Raw genomic sequence first — 19,646 nt, 5'->3', positions numbered from 1 at the left:
ATATTACTTCAGTCACCCATGCTACGTCTTATCTCTTGAGGCTGATGGTTCTTTGCGAACGCTCACAGCCCACTTTTGATTCTCCACAGCCCAGCATGGAGAGAACATTCTCCAGAAATATCTGTTAACCTTGATCTCCTCATTCCCTAAACTCCAAACGTTCAGAAAATCAGAGTTCACCTATAATCAGAAGGCTAGATGCTTGTTCCACAGTAAGACAGGGTTGGGGTAGAGTGAAAAGATTCCTCACTCTGTGAATGCAGATGTGGATTCAAATTCTGACCCTGCCAGTAACTAGGAGGGAAATGTGATCAAGTCATTCAAGTCTCTGAGCCTCAGGATCAGCCCCTCCACACCCTCCCACTCTGACCTAACCATGTTAAATGAAGTTAAAACTTACGTTTGTACTCAATAAATAGCTACTATTCGTATTATGGCAAGTAGAATGATTTTGATAGATGCTTACTTACCTCTCTCAGAGTTGGCTTGCCAATGAAAAAGTCTGTGTTTTTGCTGCTCTTGGGTGGATTGAACTTGGGATTCAGAAAAGCGCATCCATTTGCGATAGCCTCCAAGGGAGCCGGGCCCTCATAGGGGAACCCAAGTCCAACGAACAACTGTAAGACAGAAAATACACACCATATAAACACATCAGTCAGGATGGGGCCCCTGGCTCCCAGGGGGCTATGCTGTGGTCCATTCCTGTGTGGATACCTCAGAGACTCTGAAAGGTTCCCAGGCCCTGGGGGTGGGGCAAAGAGAAGTTGGCTTATACCACCATCTGAATAACATAACTGGGGACTTTTAAAGGCCTCACGAAGCTGCTATGTTTTCCTTCTCTGCTGAGAGAGTAAAGAAATACGTGTTGGGGGGTGATGAGGGGGAAGGGAGGTCGGGATTTTAAAAGAAAAACAACAACAAATACCAAGACCCAACAATAATCTTTCTGTAACTCACGAGGAGACATGACTGGAAAAACACTTGCTTAACTAAACAGAAGGTTTCTTCATTGAACCAAAGGAACAACAGGCCCTTTCAAGGACTCTGGGCGGAGGGACAGAAAGGTCACTTGGCGGTTTGATTACAGTTCAAATGGAACTGCTTTAAAACAATGGTAGGTCAGTAAACACAGGTTTTCAGAAGGAGGTTTTCACTGGGGCACACCAACATCTTGGTTTTTATTTTCCCCTCAGTGTGGGGAGAGGGTGCTGAGTTGCTCCATCTGCAAGGCTGCTTTCCAGTCCAGCGAGAAGCCATGCATTTTCCCCAAGGCAGACAATAGATGGCAGCAAAAACCTGCTTGCAGAGTCCTCTCTGCAACCACAGCAGCTGGGAGCCGCCGGGACAAAGGGGACATGCTGCAGTTCAGTGGCGCTGATTCCTGGGACTAAAAATGAACTAACAGTGCCCAGAAATGTCTCCCTACATCCCCTCCCTGTGCCTATATTTCACACTGCTGGAGGGCTGTAGGCTGTTGATGGGCAGGGCCCAACCAGGCTTGGTAAAGTGTGCATTCTCCCTACCCACATCAAGGAGCCAGTTCTGAAATCGCTCCAGTCCCCAGAGGCACATCCAGTGACAAAGGATAACCGGGCCCCTGGGCATTGTTTCCTTCTGTCATCACATCAAGGAACACCCACACAGCCAGGCCCTGGGAGTGAGGGAGATGCTGAACTGGATTTAGCTGTGCACTGGGTTCTCCTTTCCCGAGGCCCTCTCCCCAGCTCTGTCTTTGCGGTTGCTTTAACTGAATGATTACTTAGAAAGGTTCTGCTGGAGAGCGCGAAGTGCAAGCTGCTGGGTTCCCTGGGCAACACCAGAACACACAGAATGTATGTGCTGGGCACTCAATGCCAGGGCAACACTAAGCAGGGCCTGTGTTTGACATATTGAGCATCATGTGGCTCTGGAAGGAATTCTGAAGTAAAACACTAAACTTTCGGGTTTTCTGGAGAGAAAACCTATCTCTATCCTTTTAACTTTAATTTTGCATAGAACAGGGTACTCAACTGACTTTTGGGGTTTTTTTTGGAGGGATAACCTTTCATTTCCTGCGAACCTTGAAATCACACTGCCAGAGATGTCCACAGGGGAGAGAACCGGAGAGAAAAGAGGCTTTGAGAGGCCAGCAGAGCTCCTACTGCTGGCTGGGTCATCTCCCCTTGGACAGAAAAACCACTGGAGCCCAGTGGGGTGAGCAGCAGTCCAGAAGCTGGAAGATAAAAGGAAATCTCTTCTACCGTCTGGAGGTCCTGCTCTGGATCTTATTCTTATTATACAGTTAACAGGAATGAGACTGTCAGAGAGAGCTTATGAGTATAGGGTATGGCCTGGGCATGTGTGGGTAGGGGGAGGCACTAGTCCTGAGACATTCCAACTTTACTAAATATGAGGAGCCAGCATCACAATCCATAAGGCTTTTGATCTCTACAATCTGCCCTTGCCATCAGATTTGGAGAGGATGGGCCGGCTCTCCAGGGTAAAACAGATGACCTCTATCAGACTGTGGTTGGGCACTGGATACCACTGGGAGTCCAGACCTTTCTGACTGATAACAAAGGTCCTAGAAGAGCTGGATGGGGGTCTCCGCATGTTAGCCAGAGACCTGGAGCCCACAGTGCTTCCTGACCTCTGAAAATCAGGGCTTGCCACGGAGCACTGATATCTTCATCAACCCAAAATTGCAAAGAACAACTCTGGAAGAAATGTATGAAACACAGTGCTTGTCTATTTAAATAGGAAATCTTGGAAAAAAAAAAATTTAATTAGCTCCTTCAGACCAACCAATCTGAACCCATTAATTAAAAGGATTTGAGGCTGTTGCTTAATGGACTTGAATGTGACCTAGGTTTAATTATATCTGAATAACAATTTGCACCATCTTTTCTGCCCTGCTGGCACCAGAATCTCTCAGAATATGTAAAATAAACACATTGGGCTAATCCTCCCAAGCCCCTTAGTTTTAGAATGAAGTTTAAGCAAAGACCACACCATTTTTTTGGCAATGAGTTTTCTCATCGCACTAATTAGGATTGCAGGAAATGCATTACTTGGAAACACCAAAATAACATTTTTTTTGGTCACTTCTGTAAATTTTTTTCTTGCTTCCTGTATACTCATTACCTGTGACGTTACAATGGAGCAGATGTACTAAGGTCAAATAGCACATCTGAGGTTTGAATAACAGAGTAGGCAGAGTTGATCACCAAACAGCACTCCAAAAACTTCCACAAGTATAGCCTTGCCACACACTGGTACCTTAACCACACTAAATTGCTTTCTCCCTCCTTCCCCACTCCCCCTATCATTCTGCCTACTTAAAGATTTCCTTAGGATGGAGGCAAGAATGCATTCACTGTGCCAAGGCTTAACTCTTCTGGAGAACACTGGCCATATTTTATTTATCCTCTGCCTGGCCTTCAGAAGCCCAGAATCTAAAGAGGATATTCCAGGTCCAGATCTATCAACGAGCATTTCAGAACTGAGGGATTACATGCTCTGAGATTAAATTTTTGAATAATGCTAAGCAAGAGAGAACAGAAGAAGTACCACACGCTTTATTCATGGTACAGGTTTGGGACCTTCCTACGCTTTGACCAAGAGTCTAGTAAAACCACTCAGAGTCCTCCTCTGTGTGACAGGAGAAATGGAATTGTCTTAAACTTCTAAGTGGAGTTCTTCACAAAGCATCCTTTAAACATGGATAAAGTTAGTTCTTATGAAGACTCCATGAGTTTGGTTAGTGATAATTAGCCAAGTTGGTGGGGAGGCTCAGGAGAGAGTTTGAGTGATCAACCAACCTCTAGCTTATCTAGTGAATCGATTACTGGCACAGAGTGACCCAGACAACATGGTTATTAACAGCACAGGCTCTGGAGTCATGGAGACCAGGGTTCAAGTCCTGACTCCACTGTTTTCTAGTTCTGTAACTGTGGCAAATTGCTAGATGACTTTGTCTGTGGATTCTGTGAGACCCATTTACAATCTGTCCTTTCTAGTTATGAGACCTTGGTCAAGGTAACACAAACTCTCTAAACCTCAGTCTATTGATATGTAAAGTAGGGAAAATAAAAGTACGATATTTCATGGGGTTGCCATGAGAATTACACGAAATATTACATAAAAAGGATGTTTCAAGGCTAGGGACTTACTGAAAGTTCAATAAACAGTCGCCCCAGTTGAAATCTACATGCAACTTCAAACAGCTGCTGAAGTTTATGTGTGTGGGAGGTGTTTGTGGGTTTTTACAAGATGTTCAGCACCTGCATGTGAATGTGTAAATTCTCACTGTTTCATTAAGTACCTGGACTAAAAAAAAGGGGAGGGCGTTCATCAGAAGAGAGATAAGAGACGACATGGCTTATAGCAAAAGCCAGTCCCACAAGTCACAGGCCATTGCTAAGCTTCACTTGCTTACTTGTCACACAATGATTGAGAATCATTATATTGCTGGTAATGGGGACCCCTTCTATATCTTTAAGAAGAACTCATATGATGACTGGGTCTGGAGAAAATTTCTTTGCCTCTATATGATGCATCTGATGCTGCAGAGATTAACAGTGGACAAATTCCCTCCCATCCAGGGTGGCTGCATCTTTGCATAGGCTCCACAAGCCCCTGACACACGCTACCTGAAGACTCTCTACTGAAGAGCTAGAGGGGTGGAGGAGGCAAAGTCAATGATATTTGTCAAGCCTGTGTGAATGCCCAGAGTTCTGTCAAGCTCAGCTGCTAAGCCAGAGACCACTGCCTGGAGACCAGCTCGCTGGGGTAGACACCCTGACTCTACCCAGTGACCTAAGTACCCTTCAGAAACAAAACAAATGGGACCACAAACCACAACATCAACATCAAAAGTTCCTGCGTTTGGCTCATTTGAAAGCCCCAGTACAAAATCAAATGTATTTCCTTTGCATTGGAAATTCATTAACTTGGAGATGGGGGAGTAGGAGTATCTGAATAAACTGAAAACTGTAGAGGCTGAACATCTTCAGCCGGGCCAGCCTGAAGTGTTCACCACTACAGCTCAGCTATGACTTCACTTCCCAGGCTGCTCCTCTCACCCACATTCCACAGAGGCTGACCCAGCGCCCGACAGGGAGGCAGCACGCAGGCTGCTCACCACCAAAACCTCAGTCTCTGCCTCATTACAACAGGGCTGTAACAATCCAAGATCAGAGGATTTCTGTGATGAAGAGACATAATTCATGAAAGAGTTTAGCACTGGCACATGTTAAGGGGTAGAGAACGTGGCCATTACTATCATAATGAAGCCCGTGGTCACGTGCACCATGGTGTGACTGGCACTGGCTTCCGTCCTCCACAGTGGTCACTGACTTCCCAAGTCACAGTTCAGCTTCTCACACAGTTGAACTGCTGGCCCTACTTGCTGCATCATGGTGGGGTTTTATGTTGGTATCATTATTTTGTATCATTACTAGTTCTGTGTACTCTTCACATCATTACAGGTATCTGTTTACCCGTTTGTTTCCTCCTGCACACCGTACTTGCTGCATCATGGTGGGGTTTTATGTTGGTATCATTATTTTGTATCATTACTAGTTCTATCTGTGTACTCTTCACATCATTACAGGTATCTGTTTACCTGTTTGTTTCCTCCTGCACACCATGTGCTCCTTTTGGGCAGAACTGCCCAAGTCATCCCTACATCCAGAATGGCTAGATTAAGGCCGGGAATACATCTACCACTTAATACATATTTGTTGTGTGAATGAACAAGAGAATAAATACTAGTAATTAGATTTTTCCACCAATCAAGTGTCTCGTGCAGAGGGGATGAACATGCTGTGTGTATCTGGGTTTGAGGATGTGCTTTTGCTCTGGAAGTCAGAGAGGTTACTCAGTCACACCTCCATACACTCTTCATTCTATGTACACATAGGGTGGGGGAGAGGAAAGGAGGAATACGAAAGTACTTCAAAAAGCCCATGGAAAGACTTGTATTACCTTTTAATTCTATTTTTCCACAAACTTTTGAAATACCCTCGTACATGGGTGGGGGAGTGGGAAGGAGGAATATTTGTGTCTTGTGTGTATGCACACGTGCAATTTTTTCCCCATCTAGATGGCACAGAAATGACTTAAGGTACTGCTCACTAGGATGAAAGCCACTTGAGATAGCTGCCTGAGGGCGAATGGGAACCAGTATCTTAAAGAGAAAAGAAAGATGGATGGTTCTCTCCTCATAAGCCTTGGGCCGTCATGCTCAGAGAGGGAGACATGGGCAACATCACGGACAGATAGGCATGGAGTATCAGAACAGCAGTGTCCCTTGCTGGAGAGATCTTGGAGATCCAGTGCATGGCCCCGAGGTCCCAGCTGGCCAATGGGTTTCATCTGGACTTCTTCCTTTATTCTTTGTACTATTATCTAAATGCTGTCTACAAGCCAGGCACTGTTCTGGGCACAGGTGATGTCCTGTGAATAGAACAAGCAAGCCCTTCTGTCCTCAGGGAGCTGCATGAGAGTCTGGTTCCAACAATGGTGGCTGCCTCAAGCCCTGGTGTATCAGTCCATTTCTGTTGCTTATAGCAAAATACCTGGAACAAGGTAATTTATAAGAAAACAAAATGTATTGCTTACAGTTTCTGAGACTGGGAAGTCCAAAGTCCATCTGGTGGTGGCAACAGTGACCTAGGGGGCCTCATATTGCAAAACGGTGGAAGCAGAGAGAAAGACTCTCTTCTTTTAAAGTCCTCAGAACCATGCCCCGACCACCATTTTTTAATCCATTCACTATGGCATGGTCCCACAATCCAATCACCTCTTCAAGGCTCCACCTTTCAATTACCATGATAGGATTTCCCACCCTCTTAACAGTCACAGTGGGGGGCTAAGTTTCTAATACATAAAAGTTGGGGGACACAATTCAAGCCTCAGTGAGTTTTGGGGGAACATAATTCAATCCACTACACCTGGGTTTTTGAGAAACAGTTTCTCAACCACATGAAAGCCCAGTAGGAAGAGCCACAGTTGATGGGTGTTGAGGGTAGGGGGTCAGTCATGAAGACGGGATGGGATGAGAACAGCACATACTGCATGTCTGCCAAGCCTGTCCAGGCCTCTAGGTGAGTCCCACAGGTAAGCTGATAGCTTACATGGTAGGGAAACAGGACTGTCATGGCCCCAAGTCTTGGAGGGAGGAATGACCAAAGGTTTGGGGAGAAAAGGGGTGCTGCAATGGCATCAGCAGCAGTAGTTTCCTCTGGCTCTCCATAGGCAGAATTTGTTCTCAATTGTATAAAGGGAGGTACCTGGTCTGGCTCACAAATCACTCTGGTGGACTCTAGACGCTCCTCTGTCCCAGTGCAGGATGTGCATTCCTTATGCAATATCGTGTATATAGTCAGGAGCTTCCCAAGGGAAGATTGTGGGAGGTGGACACAGAGAGGTTAAAACTAGGAAGGTGAAGAAAGAAACCACATTGAGAAATGGAGATTTAAGCCAAAAATAAAAACACGCCACCCTAGTGAGTCCTGATTTGCTGGCTCAAACTGCACTCCTGGAGTTTGCTGGACTTGTCTGTGGTCCTCTGATAAATAATTCATTCATCCAAATCCATACTGCTATTAGAAGGGTCTTCTAGATTCCAACAACTTCCCAGAAATCTCAGCCCCGATTTTAGTGTTATACTGAATTCCTCCTGTCTTCACAGGCTCCTGAAGCAAGAGTCTGCTAATGATGCCTGGGCCCTAATAGCATGCCAGGATGAAATTCTGCTGAGCAGAGAGTTTCCTGGGCTTGGGGCAGATTCAGAGATGGCTCATACAGACAAATAACAAGTCAGGAGCTGATTAAGCATCAAACATTTTCTCTGTCTGTAAACCTCTTGAGAAGGCCAGACTTCTCTCTCCAGTGAGGAGACTGAGGAGTGTGTGAATCCATTCATTCTGCAGACATTTGCTCCTCGGCAGTTCCGGTTTTCCACTTCTAACATGGATTGGAATAAATTGCTTTTAAATTACTCAGAGACATAGAAGAAGGTGTTAGAGGCAGAAAAGGTTATAAATGCAAAGCCTGACTGGTCTTTTGTGTCATTATTTCCAAGCCCAAGATTCATTTATTTTAGTACCTGCTTCTGTGTTCTGGGTGTAAGTGGAGCATTGGCGATATACTGCCTCATCCCCTTATCTGCCAACTGTTTGAGCCATAATTCCAGTTGGCATATTTTAATATATTCTAGTCGGATAAACAGGCAATATGTAATACGATCAGTGACATCCTCTGAAGGCACAAGTTTTCCAAGGATGAATAGATGCTCCTTATGTTCAAAACTGAAGCTGTAATCCTTGGTTATTAGGCAATTTCTGACATCATGGCCTGGGCCTTCCGGCTCTCTTTTCTTGTCCTCCCCTGGACATCAGGGATCTCCATTTCGGCCTGCTTCCTATTGTCTGACAGGGTGAATGGATGGTAGGTATGTAAGGTTCTTTTAAAATTTGCAAGGCTGAGCAAGACACTCACGAGGCTGGGTTAACAGAAGTGTGCGAGACAGTAATGACACACTGCTGAAAACCCGCTCTGCTAAATGTTATTTAAAGGAACCTGAACTTCTTCCACAATCTGAGGTGGAGAAAAGTAAAATGAGGCAAATGGCCAAAACGGCATTGCTGTTAAAGGGCCTGGACGTTCTGATGGTTCTAAAATGTCAACCTAAGAAGAGAAGGTGACGGAAAGCAAACAGTGAGAACTGGGAACACACTTCACTCCTGGATAGCCACAAGCAGTCATCAGACCACAGATGACCTTGAAAGGAAATCTTCATCGAGGCAAACCAGGTCTTTGGCCAAAGAGCTAAAGAATTTGTCAAACTGTTTTATGTGTGGGCTCACACAAACAACTTGGAGGCAGAATGGATCAAACACATTTACAGATGGAGAAACTGAGGCAAAGAGGAGATTTATATTCTTTTGACTGGTGGGTGTTCATTAAGTGTTCTTAAGTTTGGATGTTTATGAGGATGTTACGCTGAGGACCTAGCAGAGCTTTAACTTGTAATAAAAAATGAGTTAGGGCCACCTCCAAGACTTGACCCCAGTTTACTGCAGGCAAGCCAAACTCTCTAGCCTATTTCCTCATGTTTAAAATAAAGTCAACAATACCTTCCCTGTCTACCTCTTAAGCCTGCTGTTAGAATCAAAGAGGACAGCACATGTGAATACACTTCCTAAAAATGAAGTATCACACAATGATTAGTAATCGCTATTATGTCAGAGAAGTCCATCTGCCCAACCTCCCTCTCTGACCTTGAACAGGAAAACAAAGTGAGATGGGGACTAGAGCTGAAAAATTCAATACTGATGATAAGCTTCCCTGTGCTTGAGGAAACACTCAGGGAGGGATCCCCTGGCTTTCTTCACTCTTATATCCCTTTCACAATGCCTGGCGTGTAGCAGCTGTTCAACAAGTATTCATAAAATTCATAAATAAGAACTTATTAGTACACATGGGGGAGCTTATCTAATACACCGAAATGCCATCCAGCCCTTCAAGGCCAAACTTGGTTTATTCAAAAGTCTCCTAACTTCTTTTGGTACTTCCCTGGCAGAATTACAGAAAGAACACAGACCATGGTGTGCACATGCCCATGGTGTCAAAACCTCATGCCATGGTGCTGCTACTGCTTAGCACAAGAATCCTCAGTGGCTCCCCCAGCCACCCACACCACATGGTATGAACTCTGCCTGTATCTGTGACAATTAGACCCTCATCCCCTTATAAGATTTTATCTTCCACTGTTTTCCAGCACTGAAACCAGAGAAGTTGGCTTCTAGCTCTCTCCTGAATATGTCATCTGCACCTCCGCCACCTGACACTCACACCTGCCTGGTCCTAATGCACCCACACCTCATCCATCTTTCCTCTCTTACATCTTCCTTGATTCTTTCCCTCTTTCTTGAGCCCGTGGGGACTTTCACCTCATCTGAAATTCTTCAGTGTCCAGTGCTTGTTGAGCCAGGAGGTAGAGGAAAAGCTGACTGGGAAACCAAGTCCTTGAACAGTGGTGATGGGGGGGTGGGGACGGCAGAGTTCAACACCCGTGGCTTACTGTGAAAACTGCTGTTCTATCAGGAGGTCTATCCTTTGAGGCAGGGCCTTACTTGCCTCTGCTTGATGCCTAGCACACAGTAGGTCCTCAGAAAATATTTCTTCTAAATAAATCAATGAACAAAACTGTAGCAACCTCCTTCCACAATTCACTAACTTTTCAGCTACAGCTGTCCTAGCAAATCACCGCCCAGGAACGGTCTAAAGAGTTATTGTGGTGTTCAAAAGAAAGCATGAACGACTCTGATCCTACTTTTAACACCTATGGAAACAAACCTGTAAACAACATCTGTAGTGAATTTTTACAAAACTACTAAAAACTTACCTTGGTTTCTCGGAGAAGAAACTGCAGGTCCCGTCCACTGAGGATACCATGGTTTTTCACATAACTGGGAATATTCTTCGTGCTGGAGCCGTAAACAGTCGCATGAACTTCCATGTATGTGTGAATAATGTCCAAGTAGAGCTTCTTATTCTACAGAGGGGACACAAGCATAAGCCATTTCTCTTTTCTTTTCTTTCATATAACAACCTGTCTCATGAGACAGAATCTCTTCTACGAGCTAGAGGCCACAGAGATAGAAGTTTGTGACAGACAGATGCAGGAATGTGGCAATCCAATTACCAAAATTTCTTTTCAAAGTAAACTGGCTGGATTTTGAGGGAAAAAACACTCACATGGCCACTGTACAATTCTGCAAGAGGAAACATTATATGGGAACATATTACTGAATACCAACGTCAGCTCACAGCCAACTGTTTTGAAGTATCATTCTCACTTTGTAAATTACCAGGGACCCAACAGTTGCTTTTGGCTATCCTCCTTAAGGGGGAGGAAGTTTGGTGAAGGAAAGCCTGGGGAAGGAAAGCCCGGGGAAGGAAAGCCCAGGGAAGGCAGTTGGTTGGACTAGAATATGTATCCGGTGGCGCTAAGCTGTCCCCGAGGTATACAAACATCCCCGTCTCTTGCCAACACTTCTAGTGATGATTAACTCATTGTCAGAACTGGATCCCACCTAATTTGGATCATGGGGAGATGTTTCCCACAGTATATATTGATTGACTCGGCAGCTGGAGAGGTAATGAGAATATCCAGGTAGAGAAAAGTGGAAAAAGAGATTGAATGTAAACTTTGATGAGCCTGAGACATTTGAGAGTAGTTTTATTAGAAGCAAAACCAAACCCCTTTCCTGTATTTGAAGGCACTGAATTTCGAGGCATGTTTTCAAAATCAAAACCACCTGGGACGTGGAAGCAAGCTCACTTTCTCTTCCTGTTCATGTTTCTGTGTGACTAAGTTGTACAAGATGGATTTGTGGGGTTTTTTTGAAATTTGCAAGAATCAAGTTCTGTAATTTTTTCCAGTTGTATAAAAGTAGGACAAGGTTTTCCCATTCAAGTGTTTTCAGACACTCCAGGCAAATCCAATAATAGCTAGTTTTGTGACTTAGGACCACAAGGGACCCAAGGGTGTGGCATTGGCAGCCACAGAGCACAGGACAGGGGGAGGTGGCTCATGGTCTGCCTTCTGCCATTCACTGCCCTGATGAATATCACACAGGACTCTCAGCTTTGGGGAAAACATGTTTCAGATCATGTGTCAAAAGTATTCATGACTGGGAAAACAGCACAGTCCACAATCTCCACTTAATGCATCAGGATGATTTTGTTCACAATCTAGCAAGCCCATCCCTGCCACCCTAGCACATGAATAAATGAACACTTGGACTGAGTGTTTAATTCCATGCCATGTCTGGTGTGGCTGCAAAATGCTGAATTCATTACTTCAGAGATGTTTACCCTTGAATTTGTGCAGAGTGACAAGAAACAGTTTATAAACCATGACTTCCCATTTGTAGCTTGAGCTAGATGTGGGACCATATACATGTATAGGTAACATGACAGGTTCTAGGATATGGCACTTGTGCTAGATGTATCTGTTAACTTCTGCCCCCACACACCCTCTTCTCAGGGATTTTGTCCCTGCCCACAGCCCCTGGAAAGTCTGCCCCCTGCCACGCTGACCACCCAGGGCGTGACAGCTCAGGAACAGTGCAGGGGGTCGGGGGCGGGCTCAGGAGGAGGAAGGGAGCCGATCGGATCCTTCTTAGGAGCTCAGAATCCTGGACACAGAGAGATTACTGCCAGGTGGCCATGGTCTTAAGGGCAAAAAGGTCATTTGATATTGGAGCCTGGACAGTTAGTTATGGGCCAGTAGGTTCTGAGGAAGCCAGCTGCCAGTTCTGGGGGGTGGGGAGTGGGAAAAGAACCAAATAAGAGCTGAAGGAAAGGAGAGGGAAAAACACAGATCGTTGGTAATAAGAGGGACCCTGAGAGCAACCACCACCGAGACATCTTCCTCACAAGTGTGACAGAGAGGGAGAGAGAGAGGGAGGGAGGAACAGAGAGAAAAGAGGAGGAGGAGGAGGAGGAGAAAAAGGAGTAGCAGGAGAAGAGAGAAAACAAAGCAGAGACAATATAGAGACATCAGGCCCTGGGGCTGCTCTGGTTCCCACCCCACCCGCAGCCATTCTCTATCCTAAACTCCCCAGGTCTTCCTAGATCCTTAAAAGAGTGGCCGCCACCCAAACTCTTCCCAGACCCACCCCATATTTTCACTTGAGCTACTCTAGCTGGACTCCAATTGTCCAAAAGGAAACTTCTCAGGATTTGCTGGCCTTGAAGCAGGGGCTGGGACTGGGGGTGGGGGGTGGGGGCAGGCCTCTCTCCTTGATGCAAAAGGAGATGTTTCTCCATGAAAAGCCAGCTGCTCGCTAGTGAAGATGGACCTAAGGCCCCACACTAGGCCTGGGGTGAGCTACTGGGCACCATAGTGAATGGCCCTTCTGGTTCCTGTCCTGGAGGAAAACATTCACTGCAGAAAGACTCAAGATCAGGATTCCCAGCCTCCATGCCTGGGAAGGGAACAATGCACTAGGTTACACACACATTGCTGTCAGATCCCAGGGAAGGCTGGAGCTGCTTGAAGCACAAGGGGGCAAGTTCAGGCAAATAGAAAGGATTCCACGTAAAGGCTAACAAAGCCTATGAACTTATTCACATAAAGGCATGGTAAAGTCAAAGTAGAAATTACCTTCAGAGAGGTTTCGTGTAATTTCACAAATGAGGAGATCCCAACAGGTGATTAGAAGAAAAACATGTTCAAGCATAACTCTAACCTTTGAAGTTGACGTGACAATTAGGAAATTCCACCCAGGTCTCTTGTTGCCACAGACTTCTGTAGAAGTCTGGCGAGGCTGAACGACGCTATCTATTCCAGGTAAATGTGCCACAAGAGCCTCTTATACTGACCTACCTCCACTTCCAATGTTACGCTCACCAGGTGCTAAAGGAACCCAAAGAGGCATCTACAGCTCAGATCTGTTCCCTGAATTTCAGGTCCAAATGTCCACCTGCCTCCTGAGCCTTTCCACCTGGTGTGCTGCAGCCACCTCCAACTCAACAGGTCAAAAGGGAGACTCATCGCCCTACATGGCCAGCATCCCCTCATCTGCTCCTCAGCTCAGTGACGGGCACCAATCCCCCCGCCAGGTACCTGGACTACAAACACACTTGTCCTTCCTGCCCCCAACCCTCTACGCACACAACACATCAATTAGTCACAAAATCTTGTTGACTCCATGTCCATAATAGCAAATTGGTCTTCTCCTCTCCAGGCCCTCATCCTTGCTCACCTGGACTGTGCCAGGATGAATACAATCAGCACTTTAACATGCCTTCCCATGGCTCAGAAGGTGATGCAACCAAGCCATGATTTCTCCAAGCAAGCAGCAGTGTTAGGACTGATTGCAAAAGAGGTTGTGTGGTTTGATGCTATTTTTGTAAAAATTTTTACCCATGCAAAGCAATATTATGCACATAGGCAATGTTTATACATATGGAAATTTATAGTTTTAAAGTACAAAAATATGCATGAGGGTGATAAACACCACTTTTCAGATACTGACTACTGAGGAGAGGGAGGGCTGGGGCAGAGGATGGAGCTTTAGTGACATTTATAATATACCATTTCTTTGTTAAAAAAATATTGCAAGGGGCCGGCCCGGTGGCGCACTGGATAAGTGCGCCACTTGGGAAGCACGGCGGGCGCTCCCGCCCGAGGGTTCGGATCCCACATACAGACCGGTTCCCGCTCACTGGCTGAGCGAGGCGCCGGAGCGACACCGAGGGTTGCGATCCCGTTGCCGGTCGCCGGTCCCCGGTCCGGTACGGGGGCAACACTGAGGGTTGCGATCCGTTGCCGGACATGGAAAAAGATAAAAGACAAAAATATATATATATATATATTGCAAGATATTAACATTTATAAATCTGGTTAGTGGGCATATGGATATCTTATTTTTTAGACTTCTGTATATTTGATACATTTCACAACTAAAATATAAAAACTTAAAACATATGCAATCAAGAAAAAACTAAAAGAAGTCTGAGACTCCAAAGCTTGCACCTCTGCGACCACACTGGAAGGCTCCATTCTTGTCACCAATCGATTCAAAGGATTCCTTTCTCTCTTTGGTGTGCACTCTCATCTTTTGTGTTTAAGAAATAGGATGCTGAGGTTTCTTAAATTAAGGATGTCTCTGCCTGCCCGAACTCTCCCCAACCATTGGGAAGGCCCAAGGTGGGGAGGGCTGTGCAGGGGTGGGGACACTTTCCAGCAAACACTCCCCTCCCTTTGGTCATCCAGGCCCAGGAGGAAGGTGACACCATAGATCTCGGTATCCCATAGAGCCAAGAACTGGATCAAAATCACTCCCTAGAGTGTTCTTTCTCTGACTTAAGAGGCCGAGGTCAAAGAAAATTACTCCAAAACCCCTATCACCTACAACGTTCTCAAGATGCGGTTCCTGGGGCTTACACTGAGCATGCCACCACCTCTGTCTTGGAGCCATGGGAAATGCCTCCCACAGGTCCCAGCTGGGCAACTTGTAGCCCCTTAATGCTTTCAGTCTCTAGTTCAATTTAAATTTCCATTAAAAACAACTGATCTGTTTAAAATTTAAGTCTACCTAAGCTCATTTGGGGGTGGGGTATGGAGATGCAAAGGAAAAGGAGGGAGCCTGCCAGAGTCGAGGAGCAGCTTGTTGGCATATCTTCTGCTGTTTACAGCTGTAGCTGGAGGCAGGTACATTTGCAGAATGGGTAGTAAGGTATTTAGGGCTTGGAGAGAGAGCTTTAGGAAAACAATTCAATCTAAGCAATACTCATGTGAGTCTGCAGTAGGAGGAGAGGTGAAGCAGCACTGGAGAATCAGAAGCTCTTTCCCCAACTTTTTTAGCTGGTGCATTCGAGGAATAGGACTGTCCTTTGGCAAATGGCAGTATTGTGAGCTCTGGGTTACAGTGGACATTACATGCCCTTCTCCCCAGTAGCACCCTGATCCCCACTGCAGATACGCACATCCCTTTTCCTGGTCACCATTTCCCCTCATCCACATGGCACCTCGTGACCTGCCATTTTTTAAATAAATAATTCTGTAGCCCTGCCCAAAGCTGGTTCCTCCAGTGATGAGCGCCTGATGATTCTGAGCCGGTGGGAGTCCTCACTGGTAAGTGCTGGACAGATATGGAAAGTTGATCCCTCTCCGGAGGGGCAGTGGTGAGCTGCAACACCTACTGCATAGGCAAGCACAGGTCCTGTCCCTGGAGGTCCAGGCAGGGAAAAACAAAGCCCTACGCAGAGAAGGCTTAATGGGAAAGACTGAGTTGTCCTGGCAGGGTCTTGGCCCACAGCTCCAGTGATGTCTGAGCCCAGGTGCACCCCTGGGTTCCTCCAAGAATCGGCCAATCCCTGTTATGGTCAGAGCTAGCAAAGTCAGGCTCTGTCATTTGCAGCAGTAAGAGTCCTGAGAAGTACACTTGTGAGCACATGCTTTATTTTGACTACCATGGACTTTAAGTCATTTTTGAAGTAGCTTCCACCTCCTCCCCCACAAATACAGAAATTGGCCCAGTACGTGGTTTTACAAATATATAATAATGAGTCATATTTTTTCTTTAAGAAACACCTGGGTATACAGTATGCCTTGACCAAAACCAGCCATGGGAGTCCTGTGCTGTGATGTAACTCCTTGAGAGGTGGATTTGTCACCTGCACTGGATGAAGACCTCGTAAATCTTGCATGACTACCAACCTCCTCCATTCACTCTGGCATCCAGCCCGTCCTGCTTGAGCTACTGTCATAATCACTGAGCTGAGTGCCTTGTCTGAATAGCAACACCAACTTCATGAGCCTTCAGATTCCGTGACCGCCTGCTCTTCCTTCTTTTTCTTAGTCAGTGCTACACAAGCCAGGTTGAGCTCCACCGTCAGACTGGGAAGCTACACTGTGGGATAGGGGACACATGGAGGTACCCTTCTTGATCAGGATTCCAGAATTACAGGGCTTTATTTAGTTCCCTGTAAGGTGGAATAAGGCCAATGGGAAATGGGAAACAGGAGGGAGCAGGCAGCAAATAAAGCTCCTTCTCTTCTCTCTTCTAGACTATGTCATGGTAGAGCACCTCCCGGCAACCTTCCAGGGCGTCCAGAGGCCAATGTGCTGCTGGTCTGTGTGGCCCCTGGTGAAGCAGGAGCCCGCGTGTCATGCACCCCTTCACATCAGCTTGCACCACTCTTTGCCTTGCTTCCCTCTTTCTTACTGCCCTAGGTCTGCACTTCCTTCCCCAGTAAAACATGAACACCCAAGCCTTTGCCGTGGTCCCTGCTTTCTAGAGGTGTGGGCTAAGGCACTATCTCTAGGTTCTCACCCATCTCTTCAATCCATCCTCCTCATTGCCACTGAAATAGAGCTCCCTATACCCTCATAACATACACTATTTGCTTCCGTAGAACTGCTTGCTTAACCTAAGTAACTCCATTTTGCCTCATTTGACCTGCAGACTACTCCCACTTCTGCATGAGAGACAGCTGACCTTTTCTTTTTTTTTTTTTTTTGTCTTTTTCCGTGTCTGGCAACGGATCGCAACCCTCAGTGTCGCCCCCATACCGGACCGGGACCGGCAATGGGATCGCAACCCTCGGTGTTGCTCCCGCGCCTCGCTCAGCCAGTGAGCGGGAACCGGTCTGTATGTGGGATCCGAACCCTCGGCGGGAGCGCCACCGCGCTTCCCAAGCGGCGCACTATAGCAGTGCGCCACCGGGATGGCCCCTGACCTTTTCATAAAAACAAAAAACAATTGCATAGAAACAGGAGACATACACAGTGAATTATTACATGGGAATGGGAACCATACACAATGAAAACTTGTATGCTTGATTGCTTGAACGGCTCATTCTTGGCCTTTGCGACCTAGCTCCCTAGCTTGCTTTGTGCACCTGGACAAACCCGTGTGCCAATGGGATGTAGTTTTTGCCTTTAAAAACTCTACAAGACCAAAGCCCGAGGCTGCTCTTCCTTGGCTGCTCCTTGGGAGACGGACGCTGGCCAGCTGGAGTGAATAAATTGCCCTTTCTGCACGAGTGGCGCGTAAGTGCATTTCTTGTGGGAGGGTGCCTCACAACACCACTAGTTTCCGAAACTCAATACATTGTTCCTTTCTGTGAAGGGCTTTAAAGGTTCCTCCTGGTCAATGAGATGAGAGACCCCTCCTCAGCGCCTCCACCACACAAGGCCCTTCCCAGTCTGGCTTCTGCAAGCTCTCCAGCTTTACCTCCACTGTTGCCTCTCCTACTTTGCCTACAGTCTTCTCACACTTATCCCTCATTCCTGCACCTCTCCCACCCTCTCACATACACCTGTCCTATCACTGCCTCTGCCCACGATGACCCTCCTTCCTTCCTCCTTTCTTCCTGGATGGACTCCCTTTTCCTCATCCTCTACAAGCCTGGTTTCCCAGATTCGCCCAGGTGAAGTTAGCTGCTACCTCCTCTGTGCCTTCAGTATCCTCTTGCTTGACTTCTTTGGGCTGCACTGTCACTGGATGTTCCCACGGTTAGAACTGCGAACTTCTCAAGGGCAGGACATTAGGCTCAGCAGAAGCCTGGCACAGGCAGGGGCTCAGTAAATGCATGCTGGCCAAGAAGGACAAAGAAGGCATATAAACCACAAAGTATTTACAGGCTCATGAAAAAGACGTGTCTCAGGCACAGCCCGGCTCCTTCAGATGCCCTGCAGGGATCTGCCCACATCCCCACCCTGCTTCAGGAGCCACATTCTTCCACCTGCTCTTAGCAAGTGAGCTCAGGTCCATGACCACCTACATGTGTATTCAAATCAAAAATAAAAGGAGAGTTGCAAACCTTAAAAGGTATACTTTATAGTTGATTCATTTGCCTTTTAACATAGCTACCAAGCATAAGGTTCTCTCTTAGGAGCTGCAAGGTAAAAAGAAAAAAGGGAGGGAGGGAGAGAGACAAAAAGAAACTACCTCATCTTCCTGCTACTGAAGTCTAAAATCCAACAAGGATGAAAAATACTTTTATTTCAAGATTAAAGTTCTAAAATGCAAATCTGTGACTTTCAGCAGTGAAGCAGAAATAATTTACATTACAGGATAATTTAAAGAATGTACAGTCCTTGGATCATTTATCTCAAGTAACAGCCCAAGGTTATGATGTGTGTATGGGGTGCGGGGGGGTCCTGTGTCCTACGCAAACCTCGCAGGGCTCTGGAAGCCCTTGGAAGCTAAGAATCTCAAAGCCTGTCCAGCCCTGTCCCCTTCTTCCCAAGTCCTTACTTCTTTAGGAGAGAAGATGGTGCTCAATTAACACAGCAGGAACAATGAGGGGGGATACTTATTCCCTTGTTTCTAGCCTGCTCTGTGGTCCACCTGTGGGCCCACAGGCAATAAAAAGAAGGGAATCTGCTTCTTTTGACGTACAGGGCTCCACATTTATTCTTGACTTGACCACAACTGGCATAACTATAACTCATCCAGGGCGATGGGCAAGTAGCTTTGTGTAAGCTGCACTTAAGTACTCAAGAATGATAATGATGGTTCTAAGAACCCACCTACCTGGGGAGTCAGTGAGGGGGAAGAACACTCACGAGCACTTTACTTACTATTATCTCCTATCTGACTAGGTGAGAATTTCCGTCTCTGGTCTAAAGAAAGAAGTTGGGAGACTTCTGAGGCTAAATGGGTAGTACGCAAAGAGCAATCAGCCCTGTTTTTCCAACTCGATGGCAAATTTCTCATCAATAAATAGGGGATAGTATCGCTTCACAGTTCTATTAGACACCTACTGTATGTGCAGTGCTGAATTAAAATTGAGAATAATAAAATGTACATAAAAGCTGTTTCAATATGTATGTACCCTTATTTTAAATAACATGGTGCTAATACTCCCCTGAAACCATAAAATGGGACAAGCCAGAAATTAGAGTCCAGAGGTGACTGGCTCTTCACCTCCTGGCCCAGCTGGATCCAATGCCCACATCCCTTCCACATCTCTTGGTCTGAACAGCTTAGTCAGTATGCCTCCCCATTTTCCAGCACTTTTGTTTTGCAGCGTTTTCTCTGCCTTAGCACTAGAGCTGTCTCTGTCTGCCATTTAACGAATGTATCTTAAAGGACCCTGGGGAACTGCCGGCCAGCTTGTGAAAACAAGAAACT

General features: G+C 46.2%; 1 protein-coding gene across 1 annotated transcript in view; it reads right to left on the bottom strand.

Moving 5' to 3' along the window:
- LOC103599446 (alpha-1,6-mannosylglycoprotein 6-beta-N-acetylglucosaminyltransferase A-like) overlaps positions 1-10,550 on the bottom strand; it is a 46,007-nt gene extending 35,457 nt beyond the window's left edge. The window contains exons 1-2 of the mRNA XM_008583563.1: positions 10,394-10,550; positions 471-617 (exon numbers count right to left, since the gene is read on the bottom strand). Coding sequence (XP_008581785.1) covers positions 471-617; positions 10,394-10,507 — 261 coding nt within the window. The 5' untranslated portion in view covers positions 10,508-10,550. The remainder of the gene's footprint in view (positions 1-470; positions 618-10,393) is intronic.
- Between the last annotated feature and the right edge of the window lie 9,096 nt (positions 10,551-19,646).

The sequence above is a fragment of the Galeopterus variegatus genome, unplaced genomic scaffold, assembly GCF_000696425.1.
Source record: "Galeopterus variegatus unplaced genomic scaffold, G_variegatus-3.0.2 Scaffold2966, whole genome shotgun sequence".
NCBI lineage: Eukaryota > Metazoa > Chordata > Mammalia > Dermoptera > Cynocephalidae > Galeopterus > Galeopterus variegatus.
This window is presented reverse-complemented; position numbering and strand designations above follow the sequence as displayed.